Source organism: Heloderma suspectum, chromosome 6 (genome assembly GCF_057233095.1).
Source record: "Heloderma suspectum isolate Gila_16-S chromosome 6, 16-S_ref, whole genome shotgun sequence".
Classification (NCBI taxonomy): Eukaryota; Metazoa; Chordata; class Lepidosauria; order Squamata; family Helodermatidae; genus Heloderma; species Heloderma suspectum.
Genome location: NC_139463.1, coordinates 57,450,405 through 57,476,872, shown reverse-complemented (window position 1 = coordinate 57,476,872; position 26,468 = coordinate 57,450,405). Strand labels below are relative to the sequence as shown.

Sequence of the window (26,468 nt, the reverse complement as noted above, 5' to 3'; positions counted from 1 at the left end):
TGGGCCTTAGGAAGCATTACTAACAACAAAGCTAGCGGAGATGACAGTATTCCAGCTGAGCTATTTAAAATCCTAAAAGATGATGCTGTTAAAGTGCTGCATTCAGTATGCCAACAAATTTGGAACACTCAACAATGGCCGCAAGACTGGAAAAGGTCAGTTTACATTCTGGTTCCAAAGAAGGGCAACGCCAAAGAGGGTTCAAACTACCGCACAATTGCGCTCATTTCACATGCCAGCAAGGTGATGCTCAAAATCCTACAAGCTAGGCTTCAGCAGTATGCGAACCGAGAACTACCGGAAGTACAAGCTGGGTTTCGAAGAGGTAGAGGAACTAGAGATCAAATCGCCAACATTCGCTGCATCATGGAGAAAGCAAGAGAATTCCAGAAAAACGTCTATTTCTGCTTCATTGACTACGCTAAAGCCTTTGATTGTGTGGATCACAACAAACTGTGGCAAATTCTTAAAGTGATGGGAGTACCAGACCACCTTACCTGTCTCCTGAGAAACCTGTACAAGGGTCAAGAAGCAACAGTAAGAACCAGACATGGAACAACCGAGTGGTTCAAAATTGGGAAAGGAGTACGACAAGGCTGCATATTGTCACCCTGCTTATTTAACTAATATGCAGAGTACATCATGAGAAACGCCGGGCTGGATGAATCACAGGTCGGAATTAAGATTGCCGGGAGAATTATCAACAACCTCCGATATGCAGACGATACCACCCTAATGGCAGAAAGCGAAGAGGATCTAAAGTGCCTCTTGTTGAGGGTGAAAGAGGAGAGTGCAAAAGCTGGTTTGAAACTCAACATTAAAAAAACTAAGATCATGGCATCTGGCCCCATCACTTCCTGGCATATAGAAGGGGAAGAAATGGAAGCAGTGGCAGATTTTACTTTCTTGGGCTCCAAGATCACCGCAGATGGTGACAGTAGCCATGAAATTAAAAGACGCTTGCTCCTTGGGAGGAAAGCTATGGCAAACCTAGACAGCATAGTAGGAAGCAGAGACATCACCTTGCTGACAAAGGTCCGTCTAATCAAAGCTATGTTTTTCCCAGTAGTAATGTATGGCTGTGAGAGCTGGACTATAAGGAAGGCTGAGCGCCGAAGAATTGATGCTTTCGAACTGTGGTGCTGGAGAAGACTCTTACGAGTCCCCTGGACTGCAAGGAGGTCCAATCAGTCCATCCTAAAGGACATCAACCCTGAGTGCTCATTGGAAGGACAGATACTGAAGCTGAAGCTCAAATATTTTGGCCACCTAATGCAAAGAGAAAACTCTCTGGAAAAGACCCTGATGCTGGGAAAGACTGAAGGCAAAAGGAGAAGGGGACGACAGAGGATGAGATGGCTAGATAGCATCACCAATGCAATGAATATGAACTTGAGCACACTCCGGGAGAGAGCTCAGGACAGGAAGGCCTGGCGTGCTATGGTCCATGGGGTCACGAAGAGTCGGACACGACTGAACGACTGAACAAATTTGTATGAAAATGCACAGGTCATTAGAGGTGTCCCCCAGGCAAGAAATCTGCAAAGTTTCTGAAGGATATAGATGCATTCTGATTTAGAATTACTAGAATTTATTTACATTTCACCAGTGTCAGCGGCAGGGGAACATGGGTGGGAAGGTGCTATTGCACTCATGTCCTGCTTGTGGGTTTCCCATGGGCATCTGGTTGGCCACTGTGTGAACAGAATGCTGGACTAGATGGACCTTGGTCTGATGCAGCACGGCTCTTCTTATGTTCTTAAATAGCGAGTGCCTCTGAGCATGTGCAGAATGCTTTTCTTTCACCACTGAGCACCTACATTATCCCCCTACCAATTCTATTCCCCTCTTGCAACCATTCCTCCTCATCCTACCATCCTCCAGCAACTCTTCATAAAACAGGTGTCTTGTTTTGTGCAACTGCTCTCTACCACCTCCTTGTTATGCACAAGCTCTCATTTTATCTTCCTCCCCATAACTTCATTTATGCCAAGACTTCACCAGGATTCAGCCAATGAGTCTGTTTTCAAAACTAGGGCTAAGTTATGGAGAAACTCTGAGCATGTACTAAGTGCCTTTCCCTCACCACTGAAGCTAGAGTTCATGCAACCCCCCCAAACCCACAAATGACAAAACATGCATAGGACTGAGCTGAAAGGGGAGTCAATTCATTAGATGGAATTGGACAGGCACTGTGTTAAGCCTGCAGTACCATGCGCACAACTCAGGACTTATTTCTGAGTAAACATGCAGAACATCAAGGTGCAAACCTCCCTGCAAAACTAACTTCTGCTGGAATCCTATGCCCACTTTTCTGAGGGTAAGCCTCATTAAACATAATGGGACTTCTCAGTAGGCATACATAGGATTGCACAAATCAGCAATATTTATCTCCCCTCCACTTAAAAAACAAACCAAAAACTCCCATTTTTTAATCAACACTTTCTGTTCATAGGAACATAGGAAGCTTCCTTACAATGAGTGAGATCCTGGGCCCATCTAGTCCAGAATTGTTGAAACTGAGTGGCGGCGGCAGCTTTCCAAAGTTTCAGGCAGGATTCTTTCGTAGCCCTACCTGGAGATGCTGGGGATTGAACCTGGGACTTTCTGCATGCCAAGCATGCGCTCTGCCACTGAGATACAGCCCTTCCTATTGCTGGATAATGGCAACTGACAAACAAAACAGCCCCAGATTTGTTTCTCTGCAACCATGTGAACCTACTCTTCTCAAAGACTTGAGTGAGGGGAAGGAGAAAAACCAACGCTCTTGTCTGTTCGTATAAACTCAAATATAGTTCAGAACTTCTCTTGCCCACACACGAGAAGTTTCTTTAAGAATTCCCTAAGATATGCTCTGGGTGGAATAAAGAAGAGAAAGGAAGGAAGGAAGGAAGGAAGGAAGGAAGGAAGGAAGGAAGGAAGAAAGAAAGACAGACAGACAGACAGACAGACAGACAGACAGGGGAAGGGAGGGGAGGGGAGGGGAGGGGAGGGGAGAAGAAAAGAAGGATGGCGATTGGAAATGTGCGTGGGGTTGGGGGGGGCGTAGAGAGAATTCCCTAAGCCAAGTGGCTCCTTTCAGAGAGGTAGTACTTCAGAGGAATTTAAGAGGCTGTGCAGGGTTTGCAAGGATTGCATGTACTTAAATGAACTTTATGAGGTGAGGTGGCTGAGGGTTTTTTCTAGCTTTTTTAAAATTGTAGAACCTATTTAAAAGCCCCAGCAGTTTCTCAATCATGACACCACATAGTCCTAACCCTCCCTTTGGGATTATTTGGGTCCTACAGCTATTTAGAAGAAATTAAAGCAGAGGGGGAGAAAGAAGTTTTTGGAGGCTGACTGGATCCTTTGCTGTACTGAAGTTACTAAACTTCTGCAGAATCCAAAAGTTCCAGTTTGGAGCAGTAAAATCAGATGCTGTGTGAAATACCAGTATTTCACATGGAGCTCTTACTTCTCTTCCTTCTCCCTCTTCAAAATTTCATTGCATGCAAGCTCCCAACAGTGGGCATGTAAGAGCAGAAAAGTTGGGGGAGAAAGGTTTTTTGGACCTCAAAAAAACCCTACATCAGAGATTAGGGATAGTGACCTCCTAATGGTCACCTTAAACAACTTCTGATTAGGATCCCTATTCCCCTGGGTGGCTTGACAGTTTTTACTTTTTATTTTAAACTTTGAGAAAAGGAAACTTTACACATGGCTAGCGTAAAAGCCACTGGACCTAACTATCTGAAATGTGGTACGTTCAGTCAGCTTCATAGGGCCTGCCAGGTCCCCAAATTCAATGAATTTATGTGGAAGCACAACAAATTATAGCTCTTTGACAGATTTTCTTGGAAAAAGCAAATTTTACCTGTGGCTAGCACAAAAGCCACTGGACTGAACTGTCTGAACTATGGCAGGCTCAGTCCTCTCTATAGGGGCTGTCAGGTCCCCAAATTCCATGCACATATGTGGAAGCACAAAAAAAAATATAGGTCTTTGCTTTGATACATTTTCTTGAAAATAGCAAACTTTACCTGTGACTAGCTCAAAAGCCACTGGACCTAACTGCCTGAAATTGGGCAGACTCAGTCAGCTCTGTAGGGGCTGACAGATCCCCAAATTCTATGCACATATGTGGAAGCACAAAAAAACTATAACTCTTTGCTTTGACACATTTTCTTGAAAATAGCAAATTTTACCTGTGACTAGCACAAAAGCCACTGGACCTAACTGTCTGAAATTTGGTAGGTTCAATCAGCTCTATGGGGGCTACCAAGCCTCCAAATTTCATGTATTTGTCTTACACACTAAAAAAGTTAGGCCGTTTTTGTTTTCCAATGCAAGTCTATGGGAAAATGAAAAAAGAAAAGGCAATTAGGACAGCTCAAAAGATCCAGGGCACAGCTCAACAAACATCCGGGGCCCGTGCCCAGGTGGGCTTTTTCCTAACAACGCCCCTGGTGGCAACCTCCCTGGCCACTCTGGGTAACAAGACATTTGACACGTACTTGGATGGACCTTTGGTCTGACCCAGCAGGGTGATTCTTATGTTCTTAATCTGCAGTCTGTCTCCCTAAATTAGTTGCACGGAGAGATGGTGCCGGAAGAATAAAGATTAATCAAATTTCAGGTTAACTGTAAACATTGTAATGGGTTCCTTTAATTTTTGAATTGTGACTTTATATTAATATTTTCAATTGTTTTGTAACAGTTTAAATGGAAATGAAGGGAAATATAGTTACAAAGAAAGGTTGACAAATTCGTTGTGGCATAACCTTTCATGGATCAAAGCCTCCAGTGAAATAGGTTCTTGCCCACAAAAGCTTATGCCACAACACATGGGTAGTCAGTCTTTAAGGTGCCACAAAGACTCACTTTGTTGTTTTTGCTTCATTCTGGGATATATCCTAAGATGATCCCTTGGTTTGTGTGGGGCTGTGGCCAGCATTGTCACCCAGTGCAAACTGTGTGACCTCAAACACCCCCAACGCTTCATTGTGCCTTCATGTGGTTTGGAGAAATAGTTGAAGGGCAAGCCATCTTTCAGAAAGGTTGTCTGCTATTACCAATCTTCTCATTAAGGAACTGCTGATAAGCTTCTTAGAAGTCCAGGGCTCTGAGGAACTTGGTTTGAAAACAACTGTTCTGGGCTGCGTTCACACCTTGTTGAATATGATTTATAAGCCTTATTTGACATAACATCAGTTCTATTGATGGAATATGAGGAATATCAGCTATCGTTTAAATACTTAAACAGATAAGTCCTCTAACTGGACCCATTTCCCCTACTGGGATGGTGAGATTACCAACAATAATACTATTGTTATTATTGTTATACAATCTACATATATTGTACTTTATTAACATGATATGGTAACAAATTAAATATCCCTGCACCGAAAAGCTTACAGTCTAGATTCTGTATTATGATCAGATGATAATGTTAGCTTAATAGTATCTTTGAAAGTCGTAGGAAAATCTGTGTTGACTATTACTTCACTTTTTGTTATTGCTTTCTCTTATATGATTATTTGAAGTTGGCAAGCCTTGTAAACTAGCACACATAATTTTTATTGTTAATTGTTAAAAAGAGAGAAAAATCACTGATCCCTAGCTTTCGGTTCAAACTGTTGTCTTCAACGCCCTCCCTGACTTTCCCCCGCTCTTATGTATTGATATATACCTGCGACCTTCATGTCTCTATCTCTACCATCCTCAGTCACCAGGAAGTCTATTTCTACAAGCTCTGCCCATTCGCTCTTCTACAGTGCTGTCTCTAGCTCCTTTCCTTCAAATTCCTCTTTGAAGTACACGTCTTTCCTTTGCTCAGCCTCTGTCTTCGCCCTCATCTCTTGCTGAAACTAAACCTAGGTCCAAATTAGGGATGTATGAAACACCTGGTTTTGTCCAGGGACATCCGCGGTGGGAGGGAGGCGCTCCGTCCCTCCCCCTGAAACTCTCTCCTGCCGGCTCTGCTCCGTGGAGATTCCGCGGAGCCACCAGCTGGGGCCGCCCGCAGCTGGACATCTGGACGCTGGGCAGCCTGCAGGGACGCAAATGGCAGCAGCCGTAGCCGCTGCCATTTGCGTCCCTGTATTTTGCCGTGATAGGCTACGTAAATATTTACGTAGCCTATCACGGCAAAAAAAAAAAAAAAAAGGAATGCAAATGGCAGCCACTACGCCATTTGCGTTCCCTTTCTTTTTCTTTTTTGCCGTAATAGCCTACATAAATATTTACGTAGGCTATCACAGCAAAAGAAAGGGAACACAAATGGCGGCCGCTGTAGCCGCCGCCATTTGCGTTCCCTTAGTTTTGCTGTGATAGGCTACATAAGTATTTACGTAGCCTATCACGGCTATATGGAAGAAGCGAATGGCGGCCACAGATGCGGCCGCCATTCGCAATCCAGTGCGAACGGCAGTAGGTAGGCGCTCCGTTCCGGGCCCATTTTGTGGGGGGGGGCTTCGTTCCGCCACGGATTTCAGGGGGCCGAATGCACTGGCATTCAGCCTCACCGAGATCCGTGCAGGAATTCTCTGACATCCCTAGTCCAAATGCAGCTGCAGCTGTGGGGAAGCCTCTGTGCCATGGTGAGACCCCAAGCAGATGGAAGCTGTGTGTGAATGACGTAGCCACTCCGAGGAGGGAGCTGGTTGTATGGGACTGATTGTATCAGGAAAAACTTCCTGAATCCTGACTGTTAGAGCAATACGACAATGGAACCAGTGACCTAGGGAGGCGGTGGGCTCTCCCACACTGGAGGCATTCAAGATGAGGCTGGACAGCCACCTGTCAGGGATGCTCTGACTTGGATTCCTGCATTGAGCAGGGGGTTGGACTCGATGGCCTTGTAGGCCCCTTCCAACCCTACTATTCTATGACTCCATGATTCTATGACTTTGGGCACACACATTCTTCCCTTGTCACACTTCCCTCCCTCCCTCCCCCTCTGTAGCTCCTCAGGGCAAAGACTTGTACTTTCCCTTAGGTGATTCTGTAAAGTGTCATGTACCTTAATTGTTCTAGATGAGGAGGAGGATAATAAACAGCTCAGCTGGTGAGTGCCAACAGGATTGTAGCCAAAATGGGGCCACTGAGAAACAAGAGGGAGGTAGCAACATGCTCAGAGGGAACCCAAGGTTTCCAGAAGTACAAAAAGTCAGGGGGGAGGGGGGACTTAAAATGGATTTTAAAAAATCCTACAATAGTCCAATGCGAACTGAGCATGCTCGGTGGCCACAGAATGCTGAGGAAAACTGTTGGGAGGAAAAATGGCGGGGGGGGGGATGGAAAAATGGAAAACTGAGGTGGGGAAATGGAATGGAGTACCCTGGAAGAGGTCCTGGCTGGTTGGAACGCTGAACAGGAGCACTCCACACTGCAATGTTTTGTTGCTGGTTCCACTTGTAATAAAAATAATGTGTTGGCTCCAGCCTCAGTCATACTTTGAACAGACCCACTGAAATCAATGGGACCTAAGTTAGTCAGGCCTAATGGAAAACCTACTGAGTTCAATGGGTCTACTGTAAGTATGATCCAACCTGATGATGATGATGATAAATAGAGTTTCATGGTGTAAAGATGTCAAGATTACATCAAGTTCCCCCCCCCCTCCATTTTTAGCGCATCAGTGTTTCTATAACCAAAGGGCTGAATTTTTTCCTTTTGCTGTTGCCCTTTAAGCATGCAGGGCCTGTCTGCAGGTGTCTTCAGTCTTACTCAAAATCAGATGGAAAGTTGGGCGGGACAAGGTCTCCCTCTGCATTTCATAAACTACCAGGTCCAGACTGTTCATTAGCAAGAGGAAGTGTTCAATCAAGATGTTAATTCTGTGAGGTTCTTTGCTCCCCTTTGTGAGTCTGAGAACTGCAAGGTTTGGATGTGTGGTGTTTTGCCCCCAGCTCTGCTGACCACAGGGGTGAAATAGAGGTATGAGAACAAAAAGAAGGGTGGGGGGTGGAAACAACCACCACCACCATATAGCATGTTCCATTTAGCTCTCCCGGCTGAACGGTTGTGGGCAACTGCTTGTTCTAACCTCCCTTGCTTCCTTTTTAAATCTTTTTTACTCTTTAGTTTGATTTTTTCTTTTCTGTTCCCAATCTAGAAAGTGTGGAGGGAAGGCACTGCAAAACTGAGATGGGGACTGAAAGAGCCCTTGTCCTGGACCGCTTAGCGAGCAATGTTGCCAAACGGAAAAGTTCCATGCCACAGAAATTTATTGGTAAGAATTTTTTTTAAAATGGAATCTCTTTGGGGCACAGCCATTGAAAAAGTTGGTAATGTAGCGTGATTATTCTGCATGGGTCAATTCATAATCTTGTGTTTGTCCGATGCAGGAATTAATACTGTGTCATATATAGGAAACAGCACTCACACATTCAGACCCCTGTACGGCCAAGAAATATTTATGGTAACTCTTTTGTGGCTGTCTTCCCCACTCATTTTAATTAAGTGGGCAGTTTTATGTGCATTCCTTGGCACATGCAGACCTGTCCCTGAAATGAATGGAAACGCTCTTGAGGGTGAGGGGTGAACTCTTTGAAACCCGAAGCCTTAAAGAGATCATTGGATTGATTTCCGTTGAAATCAGTGGCACTTCTCCAAGTAAAAAGAGCAAATCCAGACAACCATGATTCAAAAGATTAGGATGCATTCAGATCCCTATGAGGCAGCATACGAGATTCTGCATCAGTTATCCCACTGCGGGATGTGATCATTGTTCCCCCATCCAGCAGGTTTTATAGCAGATATATTTTGTAGAAATCTCTTTCAGCTGACTATCTTCCTGTTAATTGTTTAACTGATCAACTCTAAATATATTTGCATATTTTTTAAAAATATCTCAATAATAGGTGCCTTTTTTAAATATGGAAGACATTGCATGATAGTTTACTATTGCTAGAAGGAGAGGAACAGATGTAATGTTTTATTTTTTACGCCCTGTCACAGTTGGACATCAGGATGAAATAGCATTAAAATAATAATCACTCACGGCTATATTACTAAAATGTAAGATACACACACACACACCACAGCTTCATGGAAACTCTTTTTATGTTTAGCTTTACTGTTTTTAATGTACTCTGAATATGAAATCCTCAATGAGAACATACATTTTCTCAATTTAGAAAATCAATTCCTTGTGCTATTTCTGATGATTTTTACAGTGATTTCTTTGCTCAGTTCCCCTATGAATTATGAGTATTAATTAGTGCTATTGTTTATAATAACATATTAGTATTGTTAGTACTAATATTAGCATTGGTGGATTTTTTTGTAATTATTGGCATGCTGCAAGTGCTCGTGCGTGTGCATGTGTATATAATGTTGATATCTGATCATTGTAACAGGATTATTATAATGGGATTTCAGTTTGCAGAATGACCTTACGCAACTTAGATTGTGCATAGTAAGCGAAAGAAACACCTTCGAAACAAAATGAAAAAACTAGCCAGCTGTGCAAAGGGTTGATTCATTGGCCCTGTTTGGATGTAACAGTGGCATCTAGCAGCAGTTTGTGGGTTAATTAACTCCTGAATTGCTGGAATGTGCACTGCACACTAGTCACTTCCAATTTCCTAGAACACCCATGAGTGCAGCATTCATAGTTTCTTTCCATGATATCCAAACGGGCACTTGGGGTTGTTTGTGGGTTAAACAAGCCCAAGTTAACCCAAGAACAAGCCATGGGTTAACTTGGGGTTTAACCCATGAACAACCCCACGTGCCCCAGTTCAGATGCCATGGAAAGAACCTGCAAATGCTGTGTTTGCAAGGTGTTCCAGGAAACCGGAAGCAGCTTGTGTGTGGCTCACACAAGGCGTGTATCCCCGCAATTTGCGGGTTAAAGAATTAACCCACAGATTGCAGCTGGACAGCCAAACAGGGTCATTGTCTGCCTTCTACTAATTAACGTTTACAGATATTTGTACATTATCAAAACCTTAGTTTAGGAGTCTTTAAAGAAATAGATGGAACAATTTAATCAACCAAGGCCACAAGTCATTGTTTGAGGGAAAGATCGTCTTTAATTTTTTAAGGCTATTTAGGCTGTAGTGGGCTTCTATAATAAGGGATTAAAAAAAGAAAATGTTAAATAAGCATGCCCTTACCACCCATTTCCACTGATTGTTTGCTTATTTATGAATTAATCAATTAAACCTTTGGTTGATTAATTTACTAATTGAAGGCACATTTTCCAACTGTTTCACCAGCCTCTGTAGCTCTTCCTTTAACAACTGTGTGACATTAGCAAGTGATGTTGTGTGTCTCCATGCTTTAAAAAGCTTCACTCATTGATTTCTGCGGTCAGAATTGCTGCTAAACGCACAGGAGCAGGGCCAATGTATTCTTTCTCCCTGGCCAGTTGGCAAGCTAATTAAAGCTTGAAGCCTAGTGAAGCCTCAGCAGGTCAGAGGCCAAACTCCCCAAGGTTTTTCATTACACCATATGAAGCAGTACATTTGGGCACAAGACCCCAGAAGAGGCCCAGTTTTCTTGTCCTTAACGTCCGTCTCTGTATATCTTTTTTTTTAATGAGTTTCAGTCCAGAGCAGGAAGATGTTTTGTTCCAGGTATGAAAATATCCAAAGCCCACATTGAACATCCTCTTCCTTCCCCCTCACCCCCACACCCAAATTAAACAGCGGCCTGCCATAATTTTATAAGAAGATCTCTGTTACTGTGTTTTTATCTGATCTTGCTGCAAGGTCTTATGACTAACTGCCATTCTCTCTCTCTCTCTCTCTCTCTCTCTCTCTTTCTTTCTTTCTTTCTTTCTTTCTTCTTAATGCCTTGAACAAAAATAAAGTTGATCTTAATTTTTTCCCCTGACTCTGCAAAACCAGACAGGGGACAATCACCATAATCACAGAGAGCTCCTTCAGACCTTTACAAACAAGAGCTTTCAGTTATCTGTGCAAAAATGAAAAGGGTCCCTGCGTATGAATCCTGCACAAGCTAGATTGCATCTACAGTCCGCACAAGCGTTTTGGATATTGCAAAGTAGCAGCACTACCCAGATGCAGTTGTGGTTGCGAAGGTAGTGTGGCGAGACTTGCTTGTCCCTGGGATTGACCGCTTTCAGGATTTGACCCAAAGTTTCAGATTTTAGCCCCTCTACCCCCCCTCCCACCAATGATCACATGTTTGAAAAGATCAGCTGGGAGTTTACATATGTGTAATAGTTATTGTGGGGCCGCGTTGGCTTAGTGGTTAAGACGCTGAATTGCAGACCATAAGGTCAGCAGGACAGCAGTTCGAGACCCGAGTGCCGCGTGACAGAGTGAGCTCCCGTCTTCAGTCCCAGCTTCTGCCAACCTAGCAGTTCGAAAGCAAGAAATTGCATGTAGATAAATAGGTGCCGCCTCGGCGGGAAAGGTAACAGCGTTCCGTGCACCTCGGTGTTCAGTCATGCCGGCCACATGACCACGGAAGCGTCTTCGGACAGCGCTGGCTCTTGGGCTTAGAAATGGAGATGAGCACCACACCCTAGAGTCAGACACGACTGGTTGGGGACACCTTTACCTTTAATAGTTATATAAATGTTCTCCTTCCCCTCCAGCAATATTTAGTAGAGCCAGTGGGTTGAAACCAGATTTAGTCACATGCAACTGGGCTGGCAGAAGCAGACCTCTCCTCCCCCTCCTCCCCACAGCAGACCCTCCAGCCTTCTGAAAATACTATGCAGAGGGTCAGGGGACTTCGCTGAATGGGGTGAGCCGCAGTGTGGGGTGGGGAGGGGGTCCCTGAAAACCAGACAGAGGCACCTTCCATGAGTGGAGTCCTTCCATCCACAGAACGCAGATTCTGGATTCAACCCAATGTGTGTTGTGGATAGGATATTGGACTTATGCCAGGGAAACCCAGGTCTCAATCGCTGTTCTGGTATGAAGCTCACTTGGCAACCTTGCATCAGTCACTCGCTTTCAGCCTCGAGGTGGTATACATGGGAAGCCATGAATGCCACCTGGAGCTGCATGGAGGATGGCAGGATAAAAATGTGGTATTCTACATAAACGGCAGAATATGCTTTACTGTGTTAGGCTGCAAGCAGTCAGCCATCAGATGGTGCCATTCACTTAGCCCTAAGCGAGCTGATACCGAGCTTCTCATTGGACACCGTATGAATGCATCAGATCATTTCAAACTGGAGGGAGAAATGATTGCATTTCATAACTGTCAGTATATTACATGACCTTCTAAGGCTCATTTTGCTACCCTGCCTAGGTTGTGCATGGGGCAATTACTGCTGTTGCCACTCCCAAGTTAACGCTACTTACAGATAAAGAAGGAAAAACCACAGGTAAAGGAGGAAAAAGCATCACCAACTGATTTCTGCAGATCAGAATTGCTGTTAAAAGCACAAGAACAGGCCAGGCATTGCTTTTTTCCTCACCAGTTGGCAACACTAATTCTGTTTTTGTGCTTCCTTGAAAGCTTGTCAGTTATCTATTTTGGCCCAAAATGGTTAATTTGTTCCTTTAAAAACAAAAAACCCTGTTTAACCTTAATTATGCCCCAAACAACTTCTACCAAAGGAAGCTCAATTCACACTTGTTCTCCATTTCCCTTATGTCAGCCAACCCCCTCCACCCACCAGAATGCTCTGTCTCTTACTAACACCCATCAGACTTCTCCTGCTCAGTTAGATGCTAGTCAGGTAAGGTAAGATAGTGAGGATGAAGGCCCTCAAACAAATCTGTAAATGGGAACCCCCCCCCCCCTTGGCTTTTTAACTTTTTAATTTTTAAAATTAATTATATTAATTTTCTAAATAGAACAACAAACAAAAAACACATCACATTTAAATCTACTTGTTGACAGGGTGTAGTACATTTAACATCCCCCCTTACTTTACAGACAAAAATATAGGTGAAATCCATTGTCTCCTTGGATATTTTCTTTATGATTCTTCATAATAACAAATTATATTAAGAGAGCAATCCTGCGGTCCCTAGGAAGGCATGGGAAACCCCTCCGAGGTTGGAGACAGCACCCCAACCTCAGAAGGGGGAGTCGGAGATCCGACCCCAGGCCCATCCCCCTAGCCGCCAGCATGGAAAGAACCACACTGGCTGCTTCTGTGAGGTTGGAAAAGCAACCCTGGAGGAGGAGGGAAGGGGGTGTTCCAGTGGGGAGGGAGGAAACGAGAGAGGCCAGGATACAAGTTATCTTGAGCCTCCTCCAGCCTCCTTCCCTCCCCCTCTGAAGTGCCTGGCTAGATGGGCTAAAGAAACGGTCTAGCAAAAATACAAGAGATTGGAGAGTGGGGCGGCAAAGATTGCCTCCTCCGCTCCTCCCACGCTGCTGGCTTCAGGGTAGGAGGACATAGGAATCTCGGAAGCCCACAAGTTTGGGGGCTTCCAAGCAGTGAGGGTGCAGTCCATAGAACTGCACCCTTAGTCTCTCTCCCAGGATCTTAGGAAAGGCAATGGGCGTTGTTAGATAAAGGCCTACCTGGGCATGAGCCCCGGATCTTCTGAGATGTGCCTGGATCTTTTGAGCTGTCTCAATTGCCTTTTCTTTTTTTACATTTTCCCATTGACTTGCATTGGTAAACAGAAATGGCCATAACTTTTTTAGTTTGTATGATAAATACATGAAATTTGGAGACCTAGTAGCCCCCATGGAGGTTACCTGCCGAATTTCAGGCAGTTCCAGTGGCTTTTGTGCTAGTCGCAGGTAAAATTAGCTTCTTTCAAGAAAATCTGTCAAAGCAAAGAGCTATCTTTTAAGTTGTGCTTCCATATAGGTGCATGGAATTTGGGGATCTGGCAGCCCCCATGGAACTGATTGAACCTGCCAAATGCCAGACAGGTCTGGTGGCTTTTGTGCTAGCCATGCATAAAGTTTCCTTTTCTCAAAGACTAAAACAAAAGGTAAACAAGCCACACAGGGGATTGGAGATCCTAATCAGAAGGTGTTTAAGGTGACCATTAGGAGGTCACTATACCTAATCTCTGGTGTAGGTTTTTTTGCAGTGCAAATGGTACTTTCCTTTCGTCAGTCCTGAATCTGCCACTATTCAGCTTCACCGGATGACCTGAGGCTCCTTATTAAGGGAAGGAAAAGATTAAACATCTCTTTGGCTGAAATACGCATTACCTGGAAAAAGGTGACACTGAACTCGGCTTATTTATTGTACTGCTCCATTTTCTCTACTCCATATAATTTTATAAACCTCCCCCTATATTTGCCTTCCTTCTAAATTAAATAGCCCAAACATTGAAGCCTTTCCTTATAGTAGTTGCACCCCACTTTCAATCATCCCACTGTGACTGGAGACTGCTGGGTTAAAAGTTCAGCCCTATTGGCAGCTAGATGTCACTTGCCAAGACTCAGTTCCCCCCTCCCAACTCCTCCTCTCCCCTCCCTCATCTTAAGGAAATTGTTACATTTCCCAGACAGGCTGACTGGGCTTCAGAATTGTCTGAAGTAATTCGGACTGATCCAACCCACTTTGGACCAACCTGTACCTGCTTTGGATCTGGACTGATTTGGTCCAAATCACCCTGCTTTGGTTTGGAATTTGGATCCAGATCCGAAGCAGTGCACAGCCCTACTTAATACAAGCCTGCTTCTTCCCTCTGAGCTCAGTAGCCTTGCTGTTACTAGGAGGCCTTAGGACTCGCTCCCTTGGCAGACCAATAGGGACTCTGGTGTGAATGCACCGGCCTTTTAAACTATAGGGGAAACTGCCACCTTTCCTTCCACAGTTGGCTCATGGTTTTTTCTCTTCCCCGCCCCACTTTTCTACTCTACCATGCCTGCTGCTGGGAGCTTGCTTGCAATGACATTTTGAAGAGGGAGAAGGATTCACACAGCATCTGATTTTACTGCCCCAAACTGGAATGTTTGGCTTCTGCAGAAGCTTCAGTACAGCAAAGGATCCAATCAACCTCCACAAAATTCTTTCTCCCTCTCCACTTTAATTTATCCTAAATAGCTGTAGGACTCAAATTACTCCAAAAGGAGGGTTAGGGCTATGTGGCGTCATGATCAAGGAACTGCTGGGGCTTTTAAATAGGTTCTACAGTTTTAAAAAAGCTAGGAAAAGCCCTCAGACACTTCACCTCATAAAGTTAATTTAAGTACGTGCAATCCTTACAAACTCTCCACAGCCTCCTAAATTCCTCTGAAGTACCACCTCTCTTAAAGGAGCCACTTGGCTTAGAGAATTCTCTCTACCCACCCACCCCTGCATTTCGAATTACCATTCTTCTTTTCTTCTTCCATCCTTTATCCCGTTCTTTCTTTCTCTTCTTTATTACACCCAGGGCATATCTTGGGGAATTCTTAAAGAGAATTCTCTTGGGTGGGCAAGAGAAGTTCTGAACGGTATTTGACTTTACAAACAGATAAGGGGGTTGTTTTTAATCGTTCTCCTCACTCAAATCTTTGAGAAAAGTGGGTTCACGTGGTTGCAGAGAAACAAATCTGGGGCAGAGCAACATGCTTGGCCTGCAGAAGGTTCCAGGTTCAATCCCCAGCAGCTCCAGGCAGGGCTACGAAAGAATCCTGCCTGAAACCCTGGAGAGCCACTGCTGCCAGTCAGTGTCAACAATACTGGGCTAGATGGACCCAGGGTCTGACTCAGTATAAGCCAGCTTCCTATGTTCCTATGAACAGAAAGCTTTAAGAAAAATAGGAGTTTTTGGTTTGTTTTTTAAGTGGTGGGGAGATAAATACCGCTCATTTATACAATCCCATGTATGTCTACTCAGAAGCGCCATTATGTTTAATGAGGCTTATCCCCAGGAAAGTGTGCATAGGATTCCAGCACAGGTTACTTTTGCAGGGTGGTTTGCACCTGATGTTCTGCATGTTATGGCACAAAAGAAGTTATGGGGAGGAAGATACAATGAGAGCTTGTGCATAACAAGGAGGAGGTAGAGAGCAGTTGCAAGAAACAAGACATCTGTTTTTATGAAGAGTTGCTGGAGGGTGGTAGGATGAGGAGGGATGGTTGCGTAGAGGGGAATAGAATTGATATGGGGAGAATGTAAGTGCTCAGTGTTGAAAGAAAAGCATTCTGCATATGCTCAGAGGTACTCTATATTTAAGAACATAAGAAGAAACCTGCTGCATCAGCCCAAGGTCCATCTAGTCCAGCATTCTGTTCACACAGTGGCCAATCAGATGCTCACGGGAAACCCACAAGCAGGACATGAGTGCAATAGCACCTTCCCACCTATATTCCCCTGCTGCTAACATTGGTGAAATGTAAATAAGTTTTAAGAATTCTAAATTTGTATGCGTGTATATCCTACAGAAACTTTGCAGGTTTCTTGCTTGGGGGACACCTCTAATGACCTGTGCAATTTCATATGAATGCACCCAAAAACTATGGGGGATGGCAGGGTGAAGGGAAAGGAAAGCAAACTGAAGAACTCCCACATGAACTGCTGCACCTATCCTTCTGAAACTTTGCTGGTTTCTGTCAGGAGCGCCCTAGCAGCCTCTTTCAGTACACTCCAATAGCCAACTCAAGACACAGATGAAAGGATTCTTTTCCAGGCTTTAATCCTTTTACAACTTAATGACTCTTTCAGATGCTAATCACCAGCGACTAAGCAATGAACAGCAGAGTAGCCTATGCTCTGGGTAGGCAGTTGGTCCCCGTTTGAAGGAGAATCACTTGAAGACCCTGAACTTATGGGCTAGGGAGAGATCCTCCCTCTTTCCCTTGGGTCCACGGGACATGGCCATTGCTTGTGCGACAAACAGGCACTACGCCTCCTTCCCACGCCCTCCATCGCTCGTCGCTCCCTGCGTCTGCGTTGAGTGTCTAGCAAGCCCCCCTCCCACACTTTCTCACTGCCAGGGTCACTATCTATCTCAGAAATGCCGGCAGGAGGAATCTCTGCCAGCTGCTGTGCCTGTGAGGGATGAGCTGGCTCCTCTCCCACGGATTGCTGATCTTCCTCAGAATCAGAACTGCTCTGGGGTTCTATCAGCTCAGTTTCCACCCTGATAGTTTCTTACTTAGGGACACCTCTAGGCTGTCTGTAATTTTCAGAGTAATGGTCCACAAGGAACATAGGGAGATAAGTATGTCCTCTTTTGGAGAATTCAAAATGTCAAGGCCAGCCTTGCACAAAAACCTGTGTGGCTATCATTCTGAAATTTGGCAGACATGATCTCCTCTAATAGGGCAATGAATCCTGACATTTTTATCCAATTCTTCCAAGGAATTAAAATGTTATTGGCAATTCCCTTTAAAAGAAAATCAAAACATAAACCCTCACCTATTTTTCTGACATTGGGCAGATGTAATCCTCTTCTAGGGGGCTACTATGCCTGAAATTATCATCTAGTTCTGATGAAGAGAAAAAAGTTACATTTTTTTTCTCATTTCCCATGGTAGTCAACAGGAAGCATAAAGACTCATTTTTCCTAACCCTTACTAAGGCTTGGTGATGAGTTGAAGCGGACCGACTACAAACTGGCCCGAGCAGAAGCGGGATGTTTTCCAAAACGCTGAACTGGGGTCTGAGTTGAAGGGGGGTGGAGGGTCAGAGCGCACTTCGTATGTATGTATGTATGTAATCTATACACACATACACACATGTAAGCATACCACACACACACACACACACACACGTGTGTGTGTGTGTATGTGTGTGTGTGTGTGGTATGCTTACATGTGTGTATAGATTACATACATACATACATGTGTGTGTGTGTGTGTGTGTGTGTGTATATATATATATATATGGATGGATAGAAGAGGTGCGCCTCGACTCGGACATATATATATATATGCATGTGCAAATTTCTGTTATGGGCCTGTGGCCTGGATCGTTTAAGAACCTAGCGATGCCCCTGGGAAAGGCTTTGACAAATATCACTGCATAAGTTCCTATTTTGTATATGAAATAAAAGCACGCCATATTTTATAAATAGCAGATATTTTGCGTTTGCCCAGGGCCATCCCTCCCATGAAGTGGGGTGACTCCTGCATCTCAGGCAGCAGAGCAGGAAGAGTGGCAAATTTCACACTCGCCTCCCCCGCCAGGAGGACCTGCTGGTGGCACGTGTCCTCCCTTTGCTGCTGCTGCCGCCGCGGCCACAGCCACATCTCCCACCCCCAGCCTGTTGTTGCTGCCACCATCGCCCGCTCTGCAGATCCTCTCAGAGCAAGCAGAGAAGCAGCCACACCCAAATGCCTGGATCTTGGAGCAAGGCATTGTGGGAAGAGGGCTGAGCCCGCAGTACAGGCAGCAATGCTGGTCACCGCTGGCATGTGTGCTTTCCCGCCTCAGGTGGCGGGAGAGTTTGTGTCAGTGCTGACTTTGCCTTGAGCTAATTTCAGTTGGTGCATCCATTTTTCTGCTGTGGCTGTTTGCCACAACAGCATGTACCAAGACATCGGTGTTAGAAGTTCTGCAGCTTCCTAACTTTCAGCTGTTAATCTGACTTCTTTTCTTCTTAATGCTTGATGCAGGGGTTTCTGTTTGGGCTGACCTGTGTGAGCATGTCTGTCACTTGTTTTAGCTGAAAATGTGAGCTGATTCTGTTGAAAAGAGGTCATACTGAACTTCTGTATGTCGTGGTCCACTCACATATTCACGTCCACGTGCGTTACTGCAACATTGCGCAACTTCAGCCACGTAGCTTCTGTATGGTACAGGTTGGTGAATGTTTTTTTGTGGAGCAAGGAAGAAGGAAATACATGGGTGTCTCAGTGCAACTGTTTCTGTCACGTTGTTGTTGTTGTTTTATAAAATCCACCCTATGTGGTGGTGTTATGTAAATGTGACCAAAAGAGTGACTCACTCCCTTTTTTCCCTCCAACCAAGACACGCTCCCACCAGCCCCTTGCCTGACCTTGATTTGACTTCTTGTTAAATGCTGAGGTGAAAAACCTGGCTGGAGGAAGAGGGTTGATTCTCCAGCTGGATATCAGTTAGGACACCAACCTAAAATCCTGCATTTAAAACGGGGCTTTCTGCTTCCGTTTTAAATGCAGGATTACTCCTTCTCCCTGACTCCTTCCCCTTTCCTTCTCCCCCGTATCCGAGTCTTCCATTATCTTTCATTGATCTCCCTCCTTTTCTTCCCACTTTAACTCTTTTGACGGAGGAAACTGAAGCGGAACACAAGTGGGGTAATTTGATAGCTCATCATCTGCAATCTATTTAAAAACGGAACAAAGGGCATTTAGTGCAGGAGACGCCTTGGAGGTTCACAGCATCATGTAAAGAGCCCGCAAACTTCCGTGAAGGAGCAATCTCAATCGCAGGATAAAAGCCTGGTGTGAAGGAGCCCTTATTCAAGGCTACTAGGATGTGGGTGTTACTGCTAAGGGTGCAGATGGATAAACCTTTGTGGAACCTTGTTCTCTGATCAGAACAAGGGTGATGAACAGGTACAGAAGTGTGGGCCTGGCACACACTTGCAGCAGAGTAAGGTGGGAATGAGGTGGTGGAGTCAATAGAGAGATGCGATAGACTGTACAACCTCAGGCTGCAGAATATCCCCACCCCATGCCATGTTGAAATGGGGAGAAAGGTTCTATCCATGTCCGTGCCCCACTGTGCTAGTTTTCTCCTTACAGGGATTTTTTTTTTTTTTTTTAACATTGGGAGCCATTTAAAAATGTGATCCCCCACTTGCCATCTCAAGAGTTACAATCCATTTTGCCAGCTTAACACTCTGCCATCGCAGAGCTTAACTGGACATTGAGAGACATGAAGACACCAATATGACATTATCGCTCTGTGCGTTGTCCCGCCGCCATGTGTGACCGCCAATTACGTGCGGCGAGGACAGAGCGACGTCACTGCTGTGCAGCATGTTTACCTGGGCCTTGCGAGGAAGTGGAGGCTAAGAGAATCAGACAGTGGCAGCTCCGTGTCTCATAACACCTTTGCCTTGAGGTGGCAAAATGGACTGTCCCACCTCAGACTGAAGACTGGGGATCATATTTTGAGCGTTTCCCAGTGGGGAAACTTTCTACAAGTAGAAAACCAGCACTGCAGGGGGTGAGTACTTGGCTAGTACCTTTCTCCCTGGTGTGCTATTTTTTTATTTGCAAGGAAGGGGGATGCCCATGGGGGGGAATGACCCCTCTCACCTGAAGTCTGCTCTACCACTTCAGGATCCTACCATCTCATCCTGCTGAATGTGCAGAGGCGTGCTACATATGACACAGAATGAGGTGGTAGTCTGCCGTCACACAATTCTGTACTCTCCATTTCAGATGCAGGTGCGGGATTCCGTTTTCGAATACTACGCTACCCACCCCCACTTCTCCCCACATGTTGTGAATGAGCACAAGAGAGGGAAAGGTGGAAGCTGCCGGTCTTGGTTCGAGCCTCACTGTTCCTGATTAAGAGACAAGCGAACTGCAATAAGCCCTCCCAGGCCAATGACAAACATTGCTTGAAAACACCCCCCTTTTTTTAAATGAAGTCCACAATTCCACATAACCCCACCCCCACCCCAAATAATGTCACAAACATGTGCACCGTCGGTTGTTTTTAGAAATGCCACATTCCTTATCGCTGTTGAAATTGCACCAAAGTTTTCTGGGTCACCTTGTGGTTTTCCACCTGTGATTAATACGCCGCTCCTGAATCGAGTGGATCAGATTGGGTACAAATGAGCAGGTGGAAACCATAATTCCTGTGTCTCCTGTGTTTTACTTGGTGACTCAGATCTTTCCAGTTTGGGGGTTGTCTCTGGGTGGAAACTTTTCAGCTCTTACTCTCCTCTTCCCTGCCGGGTTTCCGCATACATGAAATGCGGACCTTTTCTTGGTTGGTTGGTGTTGTCTTTTTGGAGATGTTGCTGGGGTGGTGGGTGGCTGAATGTGCACCCTGGTGTATCTTCTGTCCCTTCTCCCACAGTGTGTCTGTCTCTAATCTAGGTGAACTCAGGCATTTCTCCCACTGAAAAAGAACCCTTTGCTTGGAGGTGCTTTCATGTAACACTTTGAACTAGGTCGGGGCTCTGCACTGAATGTCCACCCGATCTGATTTTGGTGCCGGAAACATGGCTTTTGGAGCTGGGCAGGGGGGAATATCTTCCCCCGAAAAAACCCCAAGGGCACAATCTGGCCGTAATTAAGTGCTTTTAAATCCCTGTGATTAAAATCTGACAGCTCAGTACCTGCTTATCGCTCTCTCATCGGTCTTAAAAGCAGGGAGCTTTTGCTGGATTGTGCCCCAGACGTATGCCTTTTTCATGCCTGTTCACTGCTTCCCTCAGCCACTGTTTAGTGTTTTGGTGCCATTTTCCATTTCAAATCACTTCCTCCTAGAGATTTAAGCAGTCAGGAATAGGGATGCTTGAGGAATTTGTTCTTAGTGAATTCCTAGATGAACTGACCAGATCTGCACCCCCCAGATTAGTGAGTGGATATGAATGCAATTATCCTTTGGATGTTGCACTTCTCCAAACTTTGTGAAGCAGTTCTTGGCTCAAAAACTATCAAAATATGTATAAAAATGCATATTTTAGGATTAAGTACATTTAGAAATGCTACTTTGAAAGAAAACAAGTCTAGAAATGTGTGAGAAAATACATCCAAAAACACATATTGAAGTATTTAAATATGCATTTTCACATCTGAATATGAAAACTGGACAAAACAAACTTATGAATAAAAGCAAGCAAAAGTGACACAGACCAGAAATACACTGATCTGTCCATCCCAAATCAGGAATCATGCTATGTAGACAATAAGATTTCACTATGGGATGATATCACTTGAAGACAAATGAGGTTCAGGAAATTAAATTCAGGAAGTATTGTTCTTACTCTGTGTGGATGTGAATTCTCCTGTCCCCCTTTTCAGTTCATTGCCTCAAGAAATCTAGCAAACCAGGCTGGAACCTGGGGGATTATGTGCAAAGCATGGCAGAATCTGGTTTTTACTGACTTTTCCAACCCCAATACTGATTATCAGGGCAATAAAATACTCCCTAGTTTGAAACCCTAACGTTTCTCAGTTCTCAGTATTTATCTTAAAGTCCACAAGAACAGTTTTCCCATTTACCATGTCATATATGTTTTTCTAAAGGCAAAAGGAGAAATGTAATATAAATTTTGCAGGGGCAAAAGTTATTGTCACAGCTCAGTGTAAAATATTTGAACTGTTATACCTCAGCCATTCTTTGGCTTTATCCAAAATATGGCCCAATATCTGTTCTCATCAAGTAGATTGGGAGGGGCCATCTGCAGGGCCCTATGCAGGCTGTATGTGGCAATGGGTGGTGAGTTGGGGGCCACGTGTACACAGAGACACAGACGCGTGCACACACGCAAATTGAAACCTACCTATAATTTAATGGCTGGGGCCATTAGGGGCAGTAACCAAGCTTAGCCCCCTCTCCCACAGTGTCTGTAAGTGCTAAAGATAAGACGCTGAGGACTCTGTTGTAGTGACGGCAACATCCTTTCTCAGTTCCTGAAACTGAATGGCACTAACTGACAGGGGGTGCGATGCGTCTCTTCGCAGAATGCGCAAACAATCATTGCACCGTCCACAGCAGAGGTTGCAATATACACGGTATTACAAGCTTTCCCTTTGCATACACCCTGCCCGCCATAATGATGGGCACTTCCCTAGTTCATCGTATTCACAAGTTCAAATCAAAAAACTAAAACAGTTTAGCATCCCTAAATGAGAAACTAGCCTAAGAATTTTATTTGATTAATCTTTTCTAGAACTGGCATTATGAGTCATAGAGAAATGTCAGGCTATGGGGATTTTTTTTTTTAATTCCTTTTAAGTATCAGATGGATCATGAGATTGGCAGAGAGCTGTCAGCACTCTATCAAGCACATTAGTAAAGAAACGTGAGTGGTTGGTTTCACCCCCATCTGCAGAACAACATGGAGAGTTTCGTGGTCCTTGAGTCATAGCACTGCCAGTGATAAGTATCTCAAGGGTTTGACGTTCTAGTTTCTATCACTTAGCTTGGAAGATTTAATATAAAAGACTCAGTTATCTGCTGCACATGAACAAGTGGGCCATACCAGCAGAATTCCATTATGACCAAAACTGAATGCATTTTGCGATTTCATAATTGTACCACACAAGGGCAGAAATCAGTATTGGGTGCAGAATTCAGCAGCTGAAGAATTTCAGCTTAAGGCAAGTTTCTATTCCGTAAGTCAGGCCTGAAAATGTGCAGGGAATGGTGGTGAAGGAATGGGGTGCTGAGTAGAATGTCCAGAGTAGGGCCTCAGTGCTCTTACGGTTTCATCCACTATGAATACCGTGGTTTTAGAACTTCACCCTCAAGTGTTCTTATCTCCCATAGGTGAGAAACGCCCCAGCTTTGAAGTGACTTACAGCTCAAGCTTTGCATATGAGAAGGAGAGGGATGCCATGCTGCAAGGATGCATGCTGGATCAAGCCATCAATAATGCCGTTGGCTACCTTGGTGCAGAAGGGCTGCGCCCGCTTGTGCAGCCCCCAGCAGCCCCAACCTCTGAGATGGTGCCTGTGATCAGCAGCTTGTACCCCCTGGCGCTCACCCACACTGAAGTACCCAACGGCAACCCACAGGAGGGGGGGAAGAGCCATGCCCAGCCGAGAGACAAGACTGTATCTTCTGACAGAGGCCTTTCTCCAAACCACAGTGGCCAAGATTCCACAGACTCAGACAGCAACCAAGAGGAACACCAGAATCATGCCTACCATCAAAACCAAGTGGCCCCTCCTCCTTTGCAGGCCCGGAATGGGCTTCTGGCCTTCAAGGAACACCCCAGGCCATACGACATCTTCAGGCCGCCGGCCATTTGTCCTCGTGATGTCTTGAAAGTCTTCAACAAGGAAGGTGAACTCATTGGGGTCTACCGATGCGACCACTGTCGCGTCCTCTTCCTGGATTATGTGATGTTCACCATCCACATGGGATGTCATGGCTTCCGTGACCCTTTTGAATGTAACATGTGTGGCCACAGGAGCCATAACAAATATGAGTTCTCCTCCCACATAGTCCGTGGCGAGCACAGAATGGGACTGAAATGAGGGTAGAATGCCTTGAGCGTTTTCTACAGTGCACAGCTATACTTCAAATGTAAAGCAGTGTAAGGATTTTCTTGGGCCTCGCAATTTCAGTTTGAAACCAGTTTCAGTATTGTAGCTTCTCCCAAGCAACCCTGGGGATCGTGTGGATGTTTTCTTACATTTTCCTGTCTTCGTAGAACTACAGTTCCCAGGGTTCCTTGACTGAAAGCCAGGAAAGTTAAACTGGTTTAAAATTATTTTAAATTTGTAGTGTAACCATTTCCAGAAGGGCGGCCATGTTGCAGCAAAAACAATCGAAAGCCTTACGGCACCTTAAAGACCAATAGATTTATTTTGGCATAAGCTTTCGTGGACACTGACTACTTCTTCAGATGCATGAAATGTTAACCTCAAATTGACAGATTTATATACACATGCTGGGGTGGGATATAAACCATGTAGTCAGGGGGAATTGAAATGCATTAAGTACAGACCATGATAAGTGCCTTATGCAATGATGTATCTGTTATTATCCAGTAATGTTTTGTGAATGGCAGCTGTTAAGGTAATTTATCTGTCTGCACTTTTTGCATTTCAGTTCTCCCCGACCACAGGGTTTACATCTCTTTTCCCCAGCCCAGCCCAGCTTGTGTATATAAATCTGCCAATTTGAGGTGAACATTTCATGCATTTGATGAAGTGGACCATGTCCATGAAAGCTTATGCCAGAATAAATGTGTTAATCTTTAAGGTGCCACAAGACTCTTTGTTGTCTTTGTAGTGTCTTTGTATTGTAGAGGATCTCTTTTTTTAAAAAATCTTCAGAGAAATTACTTCAATATTTATCTGTACAAGTTGTAAAACTGTTAGGCCCACATCTGCATTATCCTCTGAAACTGATCCAGCTGTCATGGGTCCCCCCAACACTGCTTAATTTCTAAAAGACAAAAAGAGAGAGGTATGTCAGGGCTCACTTTCTAATTTTAGGTGTTTGGAGGTGACTGGACTCACGCAGTGGTGATGGGAAAGCACTTTGTGAATGGTCAGAAGCGTTGCTCTTTATCAGTCCTGGCCCTTCCGTGGTGAGCATCTATATGCAAAATATCTGCTCTGCCATGGATCTTTAGTCCCTGTCCAGGGTAATTTTCTAAATATAGTAAGTGGTATAGACCTCTATTAAATAAATAAATAAATAACTGCATGCTTGAATGGTTCACCATATGTACAAAATAACTCCCTGCATTTGGAACAGCAGCATGTCAGAGAGGAGGACAGAGCAGAGCCCGTCTCTCCGCCATGCTGTTTTTAGTTGGGGGAGCACGTTTTCTGTGGGGGAGCATTCAAACAAGTGATTTCCCCACAGGCTGCCAGGGAAGGCTTTACCATGTCATTCTGTCTTGGACTATGGCATTGAAAAGAGGTTCTGGGGCAAAACAACAACAACTCCACCCACTTGATCCTTGCATCAAATTGCACCCTGGCCCCCACGAGTTGTATTTCTGCATGCAGTGGATTCTCACAATGCTGCAGTTTCCAGTGCTCCTTGGTGGGGACCCTTTGCCATTGAAACAGCTTGTTTGCAGCAGATGTATGACAGTTTTCCCTGTCAGTAGCAAAGATGCAAAAGTGATACTTGTTTCTTGTAGCACTGATATAAGCCATTTCTATAACTGTTGCTGGCATTATGCGGTATTCCCATTCAAGCATGGGTGTGCGTGTGTGCAGCCTCGTCTCGCTACAACTTTCAAGTCACACATTTTTTTCTCGTCTGGGGCATCTCCATTCCTGGGCAGCCCACTGGTTCTGGATATTTAGGCTTTCCAACTTAGACTTTTCAACAGTACTGGCCTCCTTGAAGGGGCAATAGGCAGGACGGGGTGAATCAGAGGTGGAGTCTGATGGAGTCCAGCAAGGTCTGTACTCCAGGACTGGTCATGTGTGCTGCTGGGCAGACTCTGATGTGTAACTGCCTTTTCAGAACCCAGTACTGATGAGCAGACAAAACACTGTTTTACTGGTTCGAAAATGCTGGCTGGTCCGCTGCCCTGAGTGACTGTTACGAAAATTGAATGGACGCGTGCTAGGTGTGTATCAAATCCTTTTGCTTCAGAAAGGGTGTGTATGTGTCCTGTGTTAATAACAGAACTATAGTCAGAGTGAGGCATGTTTATATCTGTATTTAAAATATCACAATAGTGATGATATACTATTATACTGCTTTTTGCAATTCAACCTTGAATATGTTCAAGAGCGGCAGGCTTGCAGCCACAGGGAAGATGTGGTGGCCTGTCTCCGCGGGCATATTCTAGGGCCCCCCTCCGAACGTTCAGCGTTAATTTTACAAAGTAAGGGTGTAGCTCTTCTACTTGCAGAGATATAAGGGAAGACATGCAAGCAGTATCCACACAACTGCCTCCCTTTAAAACATATTCAGCTAACTGTATTTGCATTCTGGCAATGATTCCCTGCCCCCTTAGGCCCTCCCAACACAACACTTCTGGCTGTGAAC

The 26,468-nt window shown here is 44.8% G+C and overlaps 1 protein-coding gene across 1 annotated transcript in view; it reads left to right on the top strand.

Annotated features, from left to right (window-relative positions):
- IKZF3 (IKAROS family zinc finger 3) overlaps window positions 1-26,155 on the top strand; it is a 68,497-nt gene extending 42,342 nt beyond the window's left edge. The window contains exons 7-8 of the mRNA XM_084804526.1: window positions 8,096-8,212; window positions 23,268-26,155. Of these exons, the coding sequence (XP_084660652.1) occupies window positions 8,096-8,212; window positions 23,268-23,980 (830 nt within the window). The 3' untranslated portion in view covers window positions 23,981-26,155. The remainder of the gene's footprint in view (window positions 1-8,095; window positions 8,213-23,267) is intronic.
- Window positions 26,156-26,468: the final 313 nt, after the last annotated feature.